This window comes from Carcharodon carcharias, chromosome 10 (genome assembly GCF_017639515.1).
Source record: "Carcharodon carcharias isolate sCarCar2 chromosome 10, sCarCar2.pri, whole genome shotgun sequence".
NCBI classification, from domain to species: domain Eukaryota; kingdom Metazoa; phylum Chordata; class Chondrichthyes; order Lamniformes; family Lamnidae; genus Carcharodon; species Carcharodon carcharias.
In genome coordinates, this window is record NC_054476.1 from 24,424,482 (window position 1) to 24,443,175 (window position 18,694).

Below are 18,694 nucleotides of genomic sequence, written 5' to 3' on the forward strand. Positions count from 1 at the left end.
ACAGCAAAAGCACATTATGAATCCAAAACAAATCTCAACATTATGCTTATCACTTGACACCAATGCTGCATGCAAAACTTCAAACCAAGGTGTCCAGTCCATGTAACAGGTAGGGCACATTTGCAAAGAGGCAGAGCTCTACATTTTGCCTCAGGGCTCTAGAAAACAAGTCAATATTGGCTCACAATAAAATTCTGACATTCTAATGATGCTATTAAAGCTTTCACCAAGAGACAAAGTTGACAAGAGTGTAAACTGAAGAGTCCCATTGCATAAAAAACAACTTTCAGTTCCACAGCAAAGAGGGAATATAATGGCAACATGATGTTCCAGCAAATAGCGTAGCTAATCATTGGCCTACCTCTATAAGGAAATCACCCGTTCTCAATCCTGCCTGCCATGCCACTCCTCCTTCATCCACTGACTCTAAGTATTGAAGTGCAGGAAAGGCTGGAGTTGGCGTAAATTCCTCAATTGGCGTATCAGCTGTGGCAAAGAGGCAAATATGGATGAGAGAGTCTGCGAGGGTTGCATTCCAAATCAGAGACAGATTTAAATATAAATCAGCTGTGTTTACATTTTACAATGAATCTTTCTTAAAAAAAATATTTTATCTGACGGATTAATGGAAGAGAAAGTAGAGCAAATATACTCAAGTCCTAGTGCCTCTTGACAACAGCCAGTGGCTCCATAAGGATTTGTACAGCATCACCGCTTCCCAATCTCACAATAGCTTGAATCTGCATAAGAAAGGATTTCATCGCTCACCTTTTGCTCCACGAAGCACAAAACCAAAGCCCTCATTGTCTTTCTTCTGAAGGACCACGGTTTTCTCCTCAATGATGCAGTCGCTGTAGAAAGAATCCAGAAGATAGCGCCCATTATTAGAACCCATCACAGCCGCCGCTTTCATGAGTCTGTGCATCATGCCAGAGGACATTAATCAAATGGATAAGGGTGTATTTAATCACACAAAGCTCGGCGTAATGAAGAACAAAACGAAACAGGGACGAGAACGGAAATAATAGAATTAACGTGATGTAACTTAAAGGGATAGGGTGCGTGGTTGCTGTGAATGAATGACTGAATGAATGAGTGATCACATGTCATCCGCGACTAGCTGCGACTCTGAGGAATGGAAGCTGCGTGTGATTTGAACAGCATTATCATCGATATCCTCCCACTGTGCATGTACCAGATGCATCTTCTAGTGAAGCCAAAGGGAAACCAACCCGAGGGAAAGTGAGGGAGCATTTCTCTCCTGCTGCCTTAAGCTACCTAAACCGCGACGGATGGCCAGCCCTGTGTTTTTTTGCATCGAACTGCTTATATCCTGTTATTCAGTGTTGCGTGCTGCAAGTCCCACATGATCATTTGACAGCCCACACTGCTAATAACGTGGTAGCTGCCTTGCCGTCATCAAGCAGATTTTCAGAAGTATGATCTTTACATAATTGAATTAGAATCAGGAATTGTGCATCAGGGAAAGGGAGCATAAATCTGAACAAATTTTGTTTCCAAAGAGAAAAAAATAAATAAACAAATCATCCAAGCAACGAGACTCATTCTTTATGCAAAATGATGAGGTTAAGATTAAGCTGAGTTTAGATCAGATGCTCACCTCTGTAAATAAACACTAGTCAGTCTGCGCACATTCTTGCAGACTTTAACCCTTTAAGGGCAATTAAAGAACTCACGGTAATTGTCTATTTCTTTATGTAGGACAGTTACAAAATATTTCTGTCAATGTCTTGTACGAGGCAATTGAAGAAACGTTAGTATTTATTAATCCAGCACATTCAGAAAAAAGTCTGCAGTTGATTTTGATGTTTTCATGTGAAAGGACTGTTACAGCCCTTGGTGGGTTAGTTAAGCCACAAGCAAACAGAATGCAACAAGTTTTTAAGGGTCCTGATTTCTTGCATTTGAACATATGAATCTGGAGGAGTAGGCCACTCAGTCCTCGAGCCTGCTCCGCCATTCAATAAGATCATGGCTGATCCTGAATGTAACCACAACCCCACCTTCATGCCTACCGCCGATAACCTTTCAACCTCTTGTTAATCAAGAATCTATCTAGCTCTGCCTTTAAAATATTCATAGACTCTGCTTCTACTGCCTTTTGATGGAGAGTTCCAAAGACTCACAACCCTCAGAGGAAATATTTTTCCTCATCTTTGTCTTAAATAAGCGACCCCTTATTTTTAAACAGTGACCTCTAGATTCTCCCACAGGAGGAAACATTTTCTCTATATCCACCCTGTCAAGACCCCTCAGGATCTTAAAGGTTTCAATCAAGTCGCCTCTTACTCTTCTAAATTCCAGTGGATACAAGTCTAACCTGTCCAGCCTTTCCTCATAAGACAACCCACCCATTCCTGGTATTAGTCGAGTAAACCGTCTCTGAACTGCTTCTAATGCATTTACATCTTAAATAAGGAGACCAATATGGTAGACATTACTCCAGATGTGATCTCACCAGTGTCCGGTAGAACTGAAGCATAATCTCCCTCCTATTGTAATCAATTCCCCTCACAATAAATGATAACATTCTATTAGCTTTTCTAATCACTTACTGTACCTGCATACTAGACTTTTGTGGTTCATGCACCCAGATCCCTCTGAATCTCAGAGCTCTGCAATCTCTCACCATTTAAGTAATTTGCTTCTTTTTTCTTCTTCCTGCCAAAATGGACAATTTCACATTTTCCCACATTCTTTACCTGCCAGTGCACTTGGTGTTAACTTGCACTAATTTCAACTAATCACAAGTGCATTGGGCAGCATTAGGTTACACGTTAATCAAATACCTCAAAACACACGTGGACAGAGTGCCTGAGCAATACAGGCTCTTACTTATACACTGTTATTCACAACCACCGATGTCTCAAAGTGCTTTACAGCCAATGAAGTACTTTTAAAGTGTAGTCACTGTTATAATGTAGGAACTGATGCAGCCAATTTGCACACAGCAAGCTCCCACAAACAGCAATGTGATAATGACAAGATGGTGTTTTGTGATGTCGATTGATGGAAAAAACATTGGCCAGGACACCAAGAATAACCCCTCCACCCCGACTCTTCTTCAAAATAGTGCCATGGGATCTTTTACAACACCCGATCAGACATATGGGGCCTTGGATTAACATCTTATCCAAAAGACAACATCTCTGACAGTGCAGCACCAGGGTGTCAGGTTTGATTTCAGTGCTCAAGACCAGGGGTGGAATCATCCCAGATTTGCTTTAACTGCGGTAGCAAGCAGGTAAAAAAAATGTTTTACCCACTGGACACAATGACGGCTTTTCATGCTGTGTTGTCCCAAACCCACTGCATTAATTATGCCCTCCCGGAAAACACACCGTTTCCATGGTGGGTGGGCTCTCGCTCACTTGCCACACCATCACCTTGCCGCTTCAGCATGCCGGGCGCCACATTTAAATTCCAGCCGCATGCACACCTGTGCTTCCAGCCCACGATTGCTGCAAAGAAACATGGCCCTAAAAGGCAAAGGAACTGCAGCCCCCAGGCACAAAGACACATCCTTCAAGTGCCTTTTGGATGCAGTGAAGGCTCGCCGTGATGTCCTCTACCCCCACTCTGGCCGCAGGATGTGTAGCAACCTCACTAATCTGACTTGACAGACGGTGGAAGCAATGGTTAGCGCCCAGAGCCTGCAAAAGAGGACAGCCACCCAGTGCCACAACAGGATGAATGGTCTCCTCCATTCCGCTTCTCATCATTCTCAACTCACACACTCACAAACCCATCACACATCCACAGGGATCTCACATATTAAGGGACAACACCACTAACTCTCACACACACCCTCACATCTCTATCAGGCTCATACTGTCTTGAGTTCATGTCCTCATTCCATCCATGTCTCTGCCCGCCACACAAGCATTCCATGCAATGCTATGTGTCCTGCTCAAACTCTCTCCATCTGTTTTCACGCAGGAGAAGCCTGTTCGCATCAGCAGGAAGAGGTCCCAGACCTGTTTGGGGCAGGGGGTGTAGTGGCTCACGTTAGGCCCCTCACTCACTTTGAGGAGTGTGCCATTACACTGACAAGTAAGGACATGGTCCGTGCCTGCAGTGACAGTGAGGTCGGCGGCGAATGCCCATGTAAGGATCCTGCACCACATCATCCCTCTCTCAATGCAACTGTGATTGCTCTCCCTCCTGCTTTCAACTCTGCTGCCATGCACTACTTATCTCTACTTTGATTCACAGGGAGCTCTGCCAAGTGACCGACACTCTCAGCCAGCCATAAATAAGAAATAAGCAACATGGAAGACTTGTCACAGCGCTGACCCACACCCTACTCCAGCGAGAGACACACAACTCGGTGGGACATAGGTCTCGAGCAGACCTGGGTTCACAATCTGGTGGTCACCGCACGGACAAGTGTCCACAGCAGCAGGAGGCAGCTTCGTGCGAGCTCCCTGGCACTTGGAGAACTGCTGGGGATCAGGCATGTGTGAGGTCCAAGTCAAATGATGAGCCTCTGGATTTGGCCTTCCAACTCATCCTGGAGAGTCAGCAGAAGGTGTGGGCAGAGCTGTTGGAAGCCATCGGCAGAGTGGCATGCGAGTGGGGCAGGGGAAAAGATGGGGGAGCGCACGGAAAACCGAATCCAGACCATGCCGTCCAAACTGAAAGTGAAACGATGGCCGTGGTGGGCGAGATCAGATGCTGCATGGGTGTATGATCATTGGGTGGGTTGAGATGTAGGTCAGCTCAGATGGGCAACTGAAAGTGAACCCCAGCATGCAGCATTCAAAATGCTCAAGACATTGAGGTGAGTATGATACGTGAAGGATCCACGTGCATGGGAGAGTGCCTGCAAGAGGTGCCAAAAGGCCCTGCCACATACATGACCTCCTTCAACACCTTCATCACCCCCCTCCCAACCTCACCCTCTCTGACACCTTCATTCACCACTTTCCCAACCTCACCCTCTCCGACACCTTTATTCCCCCCTCCCAATCTCACCCTCTCCAACACCTTCATTCCCCCCTCCCAACCTCACCCTCTCCAACATCTTCATTACCCACCCTCCCAACCTCACCCTCTCCGACACCTTCATTCCTCACCCTCCCAACCTCACCCTCTCCAACACCTTCATTCCTCACCCTCCCAACCTCACCCTCTCCGACACCTTCATTCCCCACCCTCCCAACCTCACCCTCTCCAACACCTTCATTCACCACCCTCCCAACCTCACCCTCTCCGACACCTTCATTCACCACCCTCCCAACCTCACCCTCTCCGACACCTTCATTCCCCACCCTCCCAACCTCACCCTCTCCAACACCTTCATTCACCCCACCTCCCAACCTCACACCCTCCAACTCCTCTTCCTCTCTCAGTCGACCTAGACCTTCCTCTGCCACTGCCTTGACCATCATCCAATATGAACATCAACAGTGTCTATCCAACTTCCATGAGCTGCTTCAGAGTGGAGCCATGTCCATGAGAATCCACCCAGCATGCCATTAATGTTCCTCCAGGATGCTGTTGCTTCTGGGCTCCAGCATCTTCTGCTCCTTGGGTGTCTGCGATGTGAGCAAGGCCCTGGCGGTAAGTCCCAACTTTTGCACGTCACAGTTGTCAAGACGTGTCCTGCACCGGCGTGTTTTCCCACCCATGTGGGTGGGTGGTCCAGCAGGGGAGTAGAGCAGGGTTTGCATAAGGTGGGCTGGCGTTATAATGATATGCTGGTATATTACAATGAAGTTCCTGACGTCGATGGTGGAGAATGCAGCCCAGCCATCGCCGGCCTGAGCGGACAATTGCAAACTGGTTTCACGACGTTGTGAAACCGATTTTTGACCTTCTCGCCATATTGTCCACCCACCCCACCGAACACGCCCGATGCCAGTGGGCACGGAAAATCCTGGCCCAGGAGTGCGACTTGAACATAGAGCCAAGAGTGCTACCAACTGAGCTTGGACTGATACCTAATATATCTTTTTGGATAAAAAATGTTCTTAAAGAACTGTATATCATGGAGAAATTCTGTTTTAATGCAGACCAAAGTGTTTTCTTATTTTCCAATTCATTGCAAGCTTGGCTCAGCTGGAAGCATTTTCTAAGTCATAGGTCATGGGTACAGGCTTGAGGCTTGAACACATAATCCGGGCTGACACAATGGTGTATTACCAAGAGCATACCACATTGTCAGAGATGCAGGATTTCAGAGCAGGTGTTGAAACTGAGGCCTTGTCTAACCCGCTGTTTGGATGGATGCAAAAAAAAGGTCTTCTGACAGTATTGGATGAGAACGTTAAGCTCTCCATGTCATGGTCAACACTTTTCCCTCAATCAATGCCATCAATAACAGATCTGACTCGTCCTTAACATCATTGCTGTTTGTGGGTCCTTGCTGTTTGCAAAGTGGCTACCATGTTTGCCTGAAATGAGCCATAGCACACTTCAAAAGTAATCTGTGGACTACAAAGCTTTTGGGCCATCATGAGGGCATGAACGATGTTATATTAATGCTCCTTTTAAAAATGGACCACCCTGAACCTGACACAGGAGATGAATACATAGTGAACATCACATATAATACACTGGTTACATCTGAAGTTCTTTGTATTGGAATATGTCATTATCAAACTGTGCTGATGGGAAAGGGAGTCTTTTGCATTTTATGTAGCAACATGGGCCAAGGAGTCAATTAACATTGTTCCTACGCTGCTCTTTGTCCAATTATAGAGCAGAATGAGAAAAATTTTAATAGTTGAGCTTTGATTTCATAACAGGGCACAGATTTCCAACAATCGAAGGTTGGACCACTCATCCAAACCCTCTTCCCTTACTCTATATTATTTCGAGTGCTGTTGGTAGAAAGTAGATGCACTGTGGGAATGTGCAAGAACTGTCCATTCATGTTCAGGTCTAGTCTGCCTAGTTTGGAGACATCCTAATGCTGAAAAAGAACAGAAAGCCAAAAGCTCTTAACTGCTGCCAAAGCATTGAAATCAGGCAGTCAATCTCTGAAATATCTGGGCACAGCCATTTCGGAAGGTAATATTTTATAGAAACATTTGGATCATCAGTTGGATTTGATGGGGGAGAAATTGGATCGATTCTGTTATGACAATATTACAAGTGCGAAACAGGGGCAGAAAGGTCCAAGGTTTTGAGGCTATATTCTGCACTGAGGGTCCTGAACTATGGCCAATGTGATTTTGGTTCAGGTGACCTGGCAGCTGCCTGAAACTAGGCCTAGGCCCCTTACATATGTTAATATGAGGCCTAGTGATAATAAAGAAAGGTGACTTTCCTCTTTCTTAATATGCCCTTCCAATGGGAGCCAGTAGAGGCAGGAGAGCCTCTCTTAGCTCCACAGCAGTCACTGTTGGCAAGCACTCACTTTGGTCTTCATTTTCCCAACATGCTCGCTGCACCCTCATCCCCACATTGCCCCGAGCTGATGCACATGTGGTTTGCTGTCAGCAGAGAAACCAAGTCCAAAGCAATGGGGAGATGAGAAGCGAGTTGCCTCTGGCTGTCCGGTTGGCTTCTGTAGCTCACCGAAATTATGTTAATGTCCCTGAGGACTGAGGCCCAATCTTGTATCAGCTTTTGGTTTCCGGTGAACGCTCCAAGCCTATTTTGGGCCTATTGAAGGGTCTAAACCAATTTCTAGCCCTGTGATTGGTAAATGATTTCAATTAGGCAACTTCTAACCACAAGAAAGACTGGGGAAACTGAACTAGAGAAACTGTTCCCAGTTCTGATGAAAAGTCATCATCCCGAAACCAATTAACTCTGTTTCTCTCTCCACAGATACTGTCAGACCTGCTGGGTATTTCTAGAATTTCCTGTTTTTATATGAGAGAAACTGGGGTTGTTCTCCTTACAGTAGGGAAGTTTAAAGGGAGAATTTATGGAGGTTTTCAAAATCATGATGGGTTTTGATGAAGTAAATAACGTAACAGGCAAAAGGACCCAGAGGAGAGATAATGACATTATTATAATGATGATCTGGATGATGCACTGCCTGAAAGGGTAGCGGAAGATTCAATAATAACTTTCAAAAGAAAACTGGATAAATCTATGAAGGGGGAAAATTTGCAGGGCTGTGGGGCAGGGGTTGGGGGGGGGGTTGTGGGGGGTTACTCAGGGAGTGGAACTAATTGGATCACTCTTTCAAAGAGCCAACATAATCACAATGGGCCAAGTGGCTTCCTATACTGTGCAGTATGATCTTTCATTCCACAATACCTCTGCATACAGGGACCATGGGCTGGATTTTACAATCGGATGGGCCAGCACCAGCCCCCACCCCCAGACCCCTCTGGGCTTACATAAAATATAACATAAAATACGATGTGAGTTCGGCAATCCGACATCATCTCGCCAGTCTCTGATAACATGGCGGCCAAGGTTAGAAACCCACCCGCTATTGATCTTGTTAAAAAGCCAATCGCACAGAAGAAATGCAGAGTGATTTATGAAAATTATGGGGAGGTGGCAAAAGGGTGGATGAAAAGATTTGCAAACGGGACCATGATCGCACATTATAGCAGAGTCTGCTGCTGAAGGTGGCAGCATCTGGCTGTCCGTAGGCTTTATTTGTTCAACTTTCATAGGCTGACATAACAATTAAGGAGACAGTGAGAAGGAAAGGGGTCTTTAAATCATTGGCTGGAACCAACTTCCGGTTCACGGCCTAACCGCTCTCCCATCGGACTTCCTGCCCTAGGTGTCCAAATAAGGATGGAGCCTCCCTTTCACAATGCTGCTTGGCCAGCATTCCCGCCAACCGGCAGCTAATTAGCCGGCTGATGCTTGATCCGACATGCTGACATGGAGGGGATGGGAATTGAGAGGACCACAAACTTCCCATTCCCCCTCCCTTATCCCTGCCGGAAACCATAAAATCCAGCCTCACGTTCACTCAGGTAGAATATTGTGGTAGGAGGCTTCTGGGTGAAGAATCATCTCAAGCAGGTGTCCCTTGAAATTTTGAAATGCACTAAGAGCTTCTATTCACTTTCTGTAAGTTACACAATACTCCTTGTCTTGGGATCTTGCTGACCTTGTTTTACAGGGTGAGTGTTGGGGGTTGGGGGGTGGTGGGTGCTGGTGCTGATTGCGGTGGTGGCATCTCTGCAGAGGCAAATCCTCATTGTGAGATATGTACGAGTGTTGTAGTTGACTGAATAGTGTCCAACGAACAACGCCTACCGTGAGAACATTTAACAAAATTATAGCACATCTTGGGCGATGGAAATGCAAATTAAATCACAGCTGCAAAATCATTGGGATCACTGTGACTTTGTGTGAGCAGGATGTTTCGCCATTAGATAATCACTGTTCATTTCTTCTAAAATAGATCAAACCCAAGATTTAAGTTATATTTTAGTCACATTTAGCTCAAAATATCGACTAGCTAAAATTCTTTCTCACTTTTAGGTGGGCCATGTAGCACTTCTATCCTGCAATGGAACACTGAGACCCTGTACTGAAGTGACGATTTATTGTACTCCCTGCAAACTGGAAAGCTCCTCTTCAGTCTTAGTTCTGAAAACAGGTTCTCTCTGGGAATGGAGGAGAGTGGGGTATATCAATAACCTTAAGGTCAATCACTAAATACCAATGTGCAGAGTCAGAAGTGGCAGCTCTGTAAAATCAATGTTGTGCATAACATATGCTGTTTTGTGTGATGGTATCAGTATTTCATTCCTTTCGATCCATTGATCAACTATGCTTATGAATTTGATATTATGCACCTTACCCCAAAATCTGTTCAGTCACTCCGGGCTAGAAATCTGTCTTGGCTGGTAGTGCAGAATGATTATACACCCCAAACATTTGATATTCAGTTCCACTGGCTTCAATAGAGCTGAGTATTGAATGCGCAAGATAAATTTCTACTCCTTTGGGACAAATATTTCCAAATTTAACATATAGTTTATCAGTAGGATGATAACTGGCAACCTTATGTTGGTGCTGAATTAAATAATTAGAGAAGTGGAGGAACCTGAGAGTGCTTGAGTGGAATCTTAAGATTTGCAAAAGACTTTTCCATGTCAAGCAATTAAAGCTAAATAAGGTATTTAAGTTCTTCTGGCTGGGATGGGCAATGTTATGAGACGACATAAGAACTTGTACTTATAATGCACCTTATAGTACATATTGTCTGTGTGATCATTTGCAGACTGAATGCACAATTTACAGTCTATCAACTTAATTCCATTCACAGCAAGTTTGCGACTAAATCAAGTTCAGCGATGTTCCAGGACATAAAAAAAGAAAGACTTGCATTTATACAGTGCCTTTCATGATCATCAGATATCTGCAAGACCTTTGCAGCTAACGTAATACTTTAAAGTGTAGTCACTGTTGTAATGAGGAAATGCAGCAGCCAATTTGCTCACAGTAAGCTCCCACAAAAAGTACTGAGATAATGGCCGGATAATGGCCAGATAATCTGTCTTTCTCTGATGTTGATTGAGCGATAATAAATATTGGCCTGGACACCACTTTTCTTCAAATTATTGTCATGGGATCTTTTTTATCCACCCGAGAGGGCAGGTGGGCCTCAGTTTAATGCCTCATCCAAGAGGTGATACCGCCAACAGTGCAGCACAGCATCAGTATGGTACTGGAGTGTCAGCCTTGATTATTGTGCTCAAGAATCTAGAATTGGACTTGAAATCACAACCATCTGACTAAGAGGGAAGAGCGCTACCAACTGAGCCACAATGACTGATGGTCCAATTTTGAGGAAGAATGCATTGTAAAACGTGCCATCCTTTGGATGAGATATTGAAGTGGCCACTAAAGGTCTCATACTTCAAAATGAGTAGCACGTTCTCCCAGTGTCCATTACTAACATGTTGCAGGACCTTATTAAATAAACAAATGAAGTAGGTATGTAATGCATAAATTCCCTGTGTCCAATCTTCCCTCAACTAACATAATTAAATAAAAGAGAAATACAAAATCTTGGCCAAAAACCTATGTTTTCTTGATAGCTGGCATCTGGTTGCCAATTGTTGACAAAGCACAAGAAATAATTAAGTTTTTTTTTAAGCTACTAAATATTGATTAGGTTGATCAATTGGCACAAGAACCAAGTGTTCTGCACAAGGAAGTGCTTAGAGCAATTTAAAAATACTGTTCGGCTAATTTAAATAACATGTCTTTCATAACATTGCCCAAGTGTCCAAAGCCTAGAATGCAGATGTTTACAGTAGCACTGTTAAGCCTAACTGTAGTAGTGATGGTCCTTTATTATACTAAACATAAGGCTACTTAATAAGACAAGAGCTCAAGGTGTTAGATAGAGGATTGGCTAACTAATAGAAGCCAGAGAGTTGGGATAAGGGGGGCATTTTCAGGATGGCAACCTGTAACTAGTGGAGTGCCACAGGGAGCAGTGCTGGGGCCACAATTATTTACAATATATATGAATGACTTGGATGAGGGAAGTGAATGTACTATCACCAAGTTTGCAGATGACACAAAAATAGGTGGGAAGGCAAGTGGTGAGGATGACACAAAGAGGGACACAGACGGGTTAAATGAGTGGGTAAAAGCTTGGCAGATGGAATATAATGTAGGAAAATGTGAGGTTATACACTTCGGCAGGAAGAATAGAGGAGCTGAATATTATTTAAATGGAGAAAGACTACAGAAAAGGATTTTGGGGTCCTTATGCATGAATCACAAAAAGCTAGCATACAAGTTCAGCAGGTAAAAGGGAAGGCAAAAGGAATGCAGGCCTTTATTTCAAAGGGAATGGTGTATAAAAATAGGGAAGTCTTACTAAAACTATAAAAGGCAGTAGTTAGACCATATCTAGAATACTGTGAACAGTTTTGGTCCCCTTATCTAAGGAAAGATATACTGGCATTGGAGACAGTCCAGAGATGGTTCACTAGGTTGATCCCAAGTATGGAGGGATTTTCTTATGTGAAGAGGTTGAGTAAGTTGGGCCTGTGCTCATTGGAGTTTAGAAGAACGAGAGGTGACCTTATTGAAACATTTAAGATTCTTAAGGGGCTTGACAGAGTAGATGCTGAGAAGATGTTTCCCCTTGTAGGAGAGTCTAGGACCAGAGGGTATAATCTCAGAGTAGGGGGTCGCCGATTTAAGGCAGAGATGAAGAGGAATTTCTTCTCTCAGAGGGTAGTGAATCTGTGGAATTCTTTACTGCAGAGTGCTGTAGAGGCTGGGTCGATAAGTATATTCAAGGCTGAGATAGACAGATTTTTAATCAGTAAGGGAATCAAGGATTATGGGGAAAAGGCAGGAAAGCAGAATTGAGGATTATCAGATCAGCCACGATCTCAAAGAATGGCAGAGCAGACTCGATGGGTCGAATTGCCTACTTCTGCTCCTATGTCTTATGGTCTTATGAAGCAATAGGTCATATGATTGACTCAAGATTTTTTTTAAAAATTACAAGGCTTACTGGTGTTGAAAGAAACAAGCAACTAAATGTTATATTTATATTGCTATTAACCTACTTAATTAGAATCCTTGCATATGATCACAGAATCATAGAATCTTACAGCATAGCAGGAGGTCATTTGTTCTGTCATGCCTGTTCTTAGGAAGATTCCCACACCCCAACCCTTTCCCCATAACCCTGAAAATTAGTCCTCTACTAGTACATCTCCAATTGTCTTTTGAAAATTCCAAAGGAATCTGATTCCACCTCCATTTCAGATCGTGCATTCCAAATCTTAATAATCCTCTGAGTGCTAAAAATTTCTCCTCATTTCCCCTAATTTTCAAGATACAAGTAACTTGCTTTGTGCTTTCCTCCCTCAAACCTCTTATTCTGTTATTCATGTAATAAAATATTAATCATTACCTGTAACTGCAAATCTGCCATGGAAGCAATTGCTTCTTATTTATTCTTCCCTTCCCACTTGCCAAAATCTGCCTTCTGTTTCTTTTTTTTAATTCATTCATGGGATGTGGGCTTCACTGGCTGGGCCAGCATTTATTGCCCTTAGTTGCCTTTGAGAAGGTGGTGGTGAGCTGCCTTCTTGAACTACTGATTTATTTCTAGAAATGTAAACGTGATTTTATCCCTCTTTTGGGTTCCTTTGTCGCTCTTGTGAAGTTGTCCTTAGTCTTCTGACACCTTGAGAGTTTTTCTCCTATTTTTGAATCTCTAATGACCATTCACCAGGATCTGGGCCTGGATAGCTTAACTTACTAAATCTGACTGCCATGTCCAAAGTGAGTCTCACAGTACCTCATTAATATGCCCTCGGATTCTGACAAACCAGATCTGTGAAAACATGATCCAGGGGTTATATACAATGATGTTACAAATGGACGTACGTTCAAACTGATTGAAAGTAACATGTGAAAGTCAACGTTCCAAAACTAGAAGAGTGAATGCTGTAGATTTTCATCAGTGGTTAACAATGTTCGTGTTAGTTTACGATATGGTTCCTTACTTGGCAAATGACGCATTGATAAAATGGTCAACCTTCAAGTCTAGTATTATGACCAGGCAGGTATGAACAGCAAATAATCCAAACATGCATCCTTGTTGGTATTTGCTGAAATAAAATTATGAAGAACAGAGCCAATATTCCAACGCGAAATGCTTGATTCAATATTATTCTTAAAAGAATACATGGGACATAGAATTATTAACCAACTTGGCTCAAAACAGACTTGAGTATTCCAAAACATAAAATAACTGATATCCAGTACACTTATGCAAAATGTGGCAAATTTATTTTTGGGGAAGATTCAGACTTTAATGACTATTTTGTCAAGAAAGAAGAAATAGTTTGCATTTATAGAGCACTTTTCACATCTTCAGCATTTTACAGCCAATCTTTTATTTTGTTGAAGTGTGATCACAGTTAGTATATAGACAAACGTAACAGCCAATTTTCACCCAGGAACGTCACACAGATACCAAATGAGATAAATGACCAATTCATCTATTTTTAGTGGCATTGATTGAGGGAGAAGTATTATTTGGGAGAATGGGAGAACTAACTCCCTTCTCTTCTTTCAACAATGCCATGGGATCTTTTACGTCCAGCTGAACAGGCAGATGGGGCTTCAGTTTAATGTCTATTCTGAAAGATCATAGCACAAAGAAAGAGGCTGGGAAAGAAGCACTTGCATTGATATATCACCTTTCATGATCTCAGGACATCCAAGAGTGTTTTATGGTCAATTAAGTACTTCTGTAATGCAGTCACTGTTCTAATGTGGGAAACTCAGAAGCCAATTTGTGCACAGCAAGTTCTAATAAACTGCACTGAGCTAATCACCAGATAATCATTTATTTTTTGTGAAGCTAAATGCTCCATCATAAACCAGGTCCATAGAATGATAGAATGACACAGCAGAGAAGGAGGCCATTCATTGTAGATGCTCAGAGAAGATGGGCCAGAATGCTGCATAACTCCCAGCAGTTTCCAAACAATAATGCTATTCCTAAGGAGCTCGAATACTTTTAAGACTCTCCACCTCCCTACCTTTCATTCTATGATTCTATTTAAGACACTTCTAAATACTTACCTCTTTGACCAAGCTTTTGATCATCTGCCCCAATATATCTTTATGTGAATTGTTGCTCCTGTGAAATTCTGACGGACATTTTACTATGTTAAAGTTGCTATGTGTATATATATATGTATATATATATATATATATATATGCAAGCTGGTGTTGGTATGAAACAAGTATCAGAGGTAATTAGGTCACTTTAGATTGATGACATTTGTGAGAAACACTACAGGGATCAAAGTATGTACATTGTGTAATAATTGTTTATCAGAATTAACATGAGGTTTTTAACAAAGATTAAATTCCATGGAATTAGTAGCAATGAATTGTAAATTGAGTTGGTGGTGGTAAGAAATAGGAGCCAATAAAAGGAAACAATATTGCCTGGGGGAACAGAGATTACTGAAGCTTTCCAGGAGTGTATTCTAGGTTATATCCTATACAAACTATTCCTTAATGATATTGCGAAGATCACTGAGCAATGCAGTAAGCTTTTACCTCTGGAATTTGGGTTCAAGTCCATGTCAGATCCAATTTCACATTTGTTTGTTGGCTGCAAACATCTTGGGGGCTATTTTAGCCTTGTGTGATGGTGTAAAATCGGTAATATCAAATTAGGCAGCCATTATACATGATCGTCTGCTTTTATTTCCCAGTGAAATCATTGGGAGGGAGAATCGGTCAAGGTACATATTGAATGGCCAGCTGGCTACTGTCTATTTTACGCTGTCGCTCAACTCATTTTCGATGGGCTTGTGCCCACCACACAAACCTACATCTGAGTTTGAACCAGATTGGCATTTTTGCTTGGAGCGGGTGGCTGTTATTGAGCCTTAACATGCTTGATGTCAACACTGGGTGGCTAAAAAGCATAGGGCTAAAAGTTTGTTGGCGCAGTGCCACTTCAAATGCATCCATTCTCTGGGAGCAGACAGCACTGCAGGCCATTACCACTACAACCAGCGCAATTTCCTCATTGATAACAAAGGAGAACCCCACATGGATTGCACAGGAAACCTCCGGCTTCTTTGTCTGCCCCCCCTGGAATTGACATAGTGTCTGTTGCACGCTTTGTTGCAGTGCTACGTGAATTAATTTTTAGCCCACAGTGTTTTATTTCTCAGTTATAAATATCTGCCATAGAAATGTCTCTATGAGCAGAACAATTCACAGGAAACAAAGTGAAATAACATGGACCAGGACACTTCTAGTATTATAAAACTTATTAAGCACGCAGGTGCAGTAAACAGTTAGGAAGGCAAATGGTATGTTGACCTTCATTGCACAAGGATTTGAGTAAAGGAGTAAAGATGTTTTGTTGCAACTGTATAGAGCCTTGGTGAGACCGCACCTGGAGTATTGTGCACAGTTTTGGACTCCTTATCCAAGGAAGAATATACTTGCCATGGACAGAGTGCAGCAGAGGTTCACCAGATTGATCCCTGGATGGTGGGATTGTCTTATGAGGAGATATTGAGGAAACTTGGCCTGTGTTTTCTAAAGTTTCAAAGAATGAGAGGTGATCTCATTGAAACTTACAAAATTGTTACAGGGCGTGAGAAGAATGTTGATAGGATGTTTCCCCTTGCTGGTGAGTCTAGAACCAAAGGGCACAGTCTCAGGATAAGGGGCAGGCCATTGAGCTCAGATGAGGAGGAATTTCTTCACTCAGAAGGTGTGAATCTTTGGAATTTTCTACCCTAAAGAGCTGTGGAGGCTCAATCATCTGACATGTTTAAGACAGAAATTGATAGGTTTCTGGAAATTAATGATACCAAGGGCTGTGGGGATAGTGCAGGGAAGTGGCATTGAGGTAGATGATCAGCCATAATCTAATTGAATGGCAGAGCAGGCGCAATAGGCCGAATAATCCACTCCTGCTCCTATGACAAAATTTATTAACCTAATCTGACCAGGTAATTTAACAAAAGGAAAGATTAAAAGAATTTCTCCTTCACTATGGGAATTGATACATGGAATATATGCAAAACAAAAGCACTTCATGCTCTGTTAACTTTAAAGATACCTCTCAGGTCTGTGTCAAACCTTGGCTGAATAAAAAGTCCAAAAATTAAGTGACAAAATAACTTGTATTCTTATGCTGCCTGAGGACAGCTTTGTTTTATACTGAGCTCCTAGCCAAGATTGTGTTTCAACTTTCTTGAAATACTGATTGTAGAAGAGCAGTCCAGGGCAGTTTGTGTTACAACCACAGGATTTCATACATAAGTCTTGTTGCAATCTTTTCAGTATTCCTTAAATAATAATTTATTTCTTTAAAAATACAGCAATCATCAGCCATGTTCACTGTTCAGACAATGCAGTGGAACAATTACAAAATTGAATTTGATGGTAATTGTAAGTACCTCTCATATGGAAATGTCTCAAAAGCACTTCACTCAGTGATTTCATTTTTTTACAAAAAGTAGGGTGTCTTATTTTCCATTAAGTGTAATTGAATGTGGGGATATCCAACCAGAATTATTAAATATAAGGACAGAGCTTCTGTGGAAACTTCATAATGCATTGATGACACCTTAACAATTGGAAAGGACAGGATAATTGGAAAGGGGAGCAGCAATATTATTAAAAGACACAAACCAGAATTTTACATTTGGCTTGTGTCCTGATGTCACCATGCAATGTCGCGATATTTCATTCAGCGGCTGCACGGAGTCGGCTGCGCGTCTGCCAATAATTGAAAAGCCTATTAAGGTCATTAACAAGGTAATTAAGTTGAATTTTACACTGCCCATCCAACCTTACGGTTGGCGGGCAGGCGAAAAGACCAAGCAGCCTTTAGATTTTTAAAGAAACCTCATCCACGAACGGGATGAGGCTTCCCAACGCTAATACAAATTAAATAAAAACTTTCTTTTGCCATTAAAAATATGTCCCATCTCGTGTGACACAGTCACATGAGGGGACACGTTTCATTAAATTTCTAGTGCCATGATTAATTTTTTTTAAAAAGTGCTTCAATCTCCCTGAGGCAGCTTCGTGCCTCAGCGAGACTGAAGCGCTCTTTCGGGTGCATGACCGAACTGCGCGCTAGACCTGACTCTCCCTCTTCCCCATGCCCGCACAGGCAGCACTCAGCGCTGCTGCTCACGATCCACGCAGGGCAGGCCTTAATTGGCCCGCTGCGTGAAATCACAGTGCGGAACCGATCGCAGGGGGGGTTGGGGGAGGGGGGTGGGTGGCACAGTCGGCTTCCCGACTGGCCCCACTGAGTCCACACGCTGAATGTAAAATTCTGGCCACAGTTACTGCAATAGAAAGAAGGGAGTTCAGGGGTGATCAGGCATTGCAAACAGTACAGTACGGATTAAGGAAGAGATACAGGCAGGAGTTATTTATCCTGATAGTAATGATTTATTAGAAGGGAGAATGGAAAAGCATTTAGGAAAAACGATTGAGATATAATGGGAAATGTTAATTTTCACATAGGCTGGGAGAAGCAGGACAGTTCCGATGGGAAAAACAAGGAATTTCTAGACTGTGTTTGGTACAATTTTCTGGAACAATATGTTTTAGAATTGACAAGGTATCAGACCATATGGGATTTAATGATGAGTAAGAACCATAATTGGTTAACAATCTGATGGTAAGGGAGCAGCTTACAAATAGTGAACATAACATAATTGAACTTGATCCTTAGTTTGAGACGGGGAAGGGGGAGTCACAAACCAATGTTTTAAATTTAAGTAAGGCAAGCTTCGAAGGAATATATTGACTGCAGTAAACTGGCCTGAGATGTTAATGCAGAAACCCGGGAAGTATTAAAAAAAAGTGTATTTGGTTTAAATGCAATACTGGTATGTACGGCTAAGGGGAAAAGTCTGTGTTGTTAGGCAGCTGTGGTCAACTAAAAGTCAAAAAAAATCAAACTAAAAGAAAAAATACTTACCCAAATGGAAGGAAAAGTGGAAATTTAACCAACTGGGTGAGCTTTAAAAAGCAATAAAGTAATACAAAGAAATTAATAAAAGCTGCAAAAAGGGAATATGAGAAAACATGCAAAGGGATGTCATAGCCAACATCAAAAGAGAGCAGGGAAAGGGAATCTGGGCCTTTAAAGCCAGGTGCAGGCAAGGCTACAATGGAAAATAAGAAAATGCTAATTTTATATCCTTTTTCAAAGTGAGGGAGAGGACAAATTTCCAACAGTATC

At 42.5% G+C, this 18,694-nt stretch overlaps 1 protein-coding gene across 1 annotated transcript in view; it reads right to left on the reverse strand.

Moving 5' to 3' along the window:
• shank2b (SH3 and multiple ankyrin repeat domains 2b) overlaps positions 1–18,694 on the reverse strand; it is an 834,833-nt gene that overhangs the window by 271,910 nt on the left and 544,229 nt on the right. Inside the window, exons 15-16 of the mRNA XM_041197641.1 lie at positions 769–851; positions 362–486 (exon numbers count right to left, since the gene is read on the reverse strand). Coding sequence (XP_041053575.1) covers positions 362–486; positions 769–851 — 208 coding nt within the window. The remainder of the gene's footprint in view (positions 1–361; positions 487–768; positions 852–18,694) is intronic.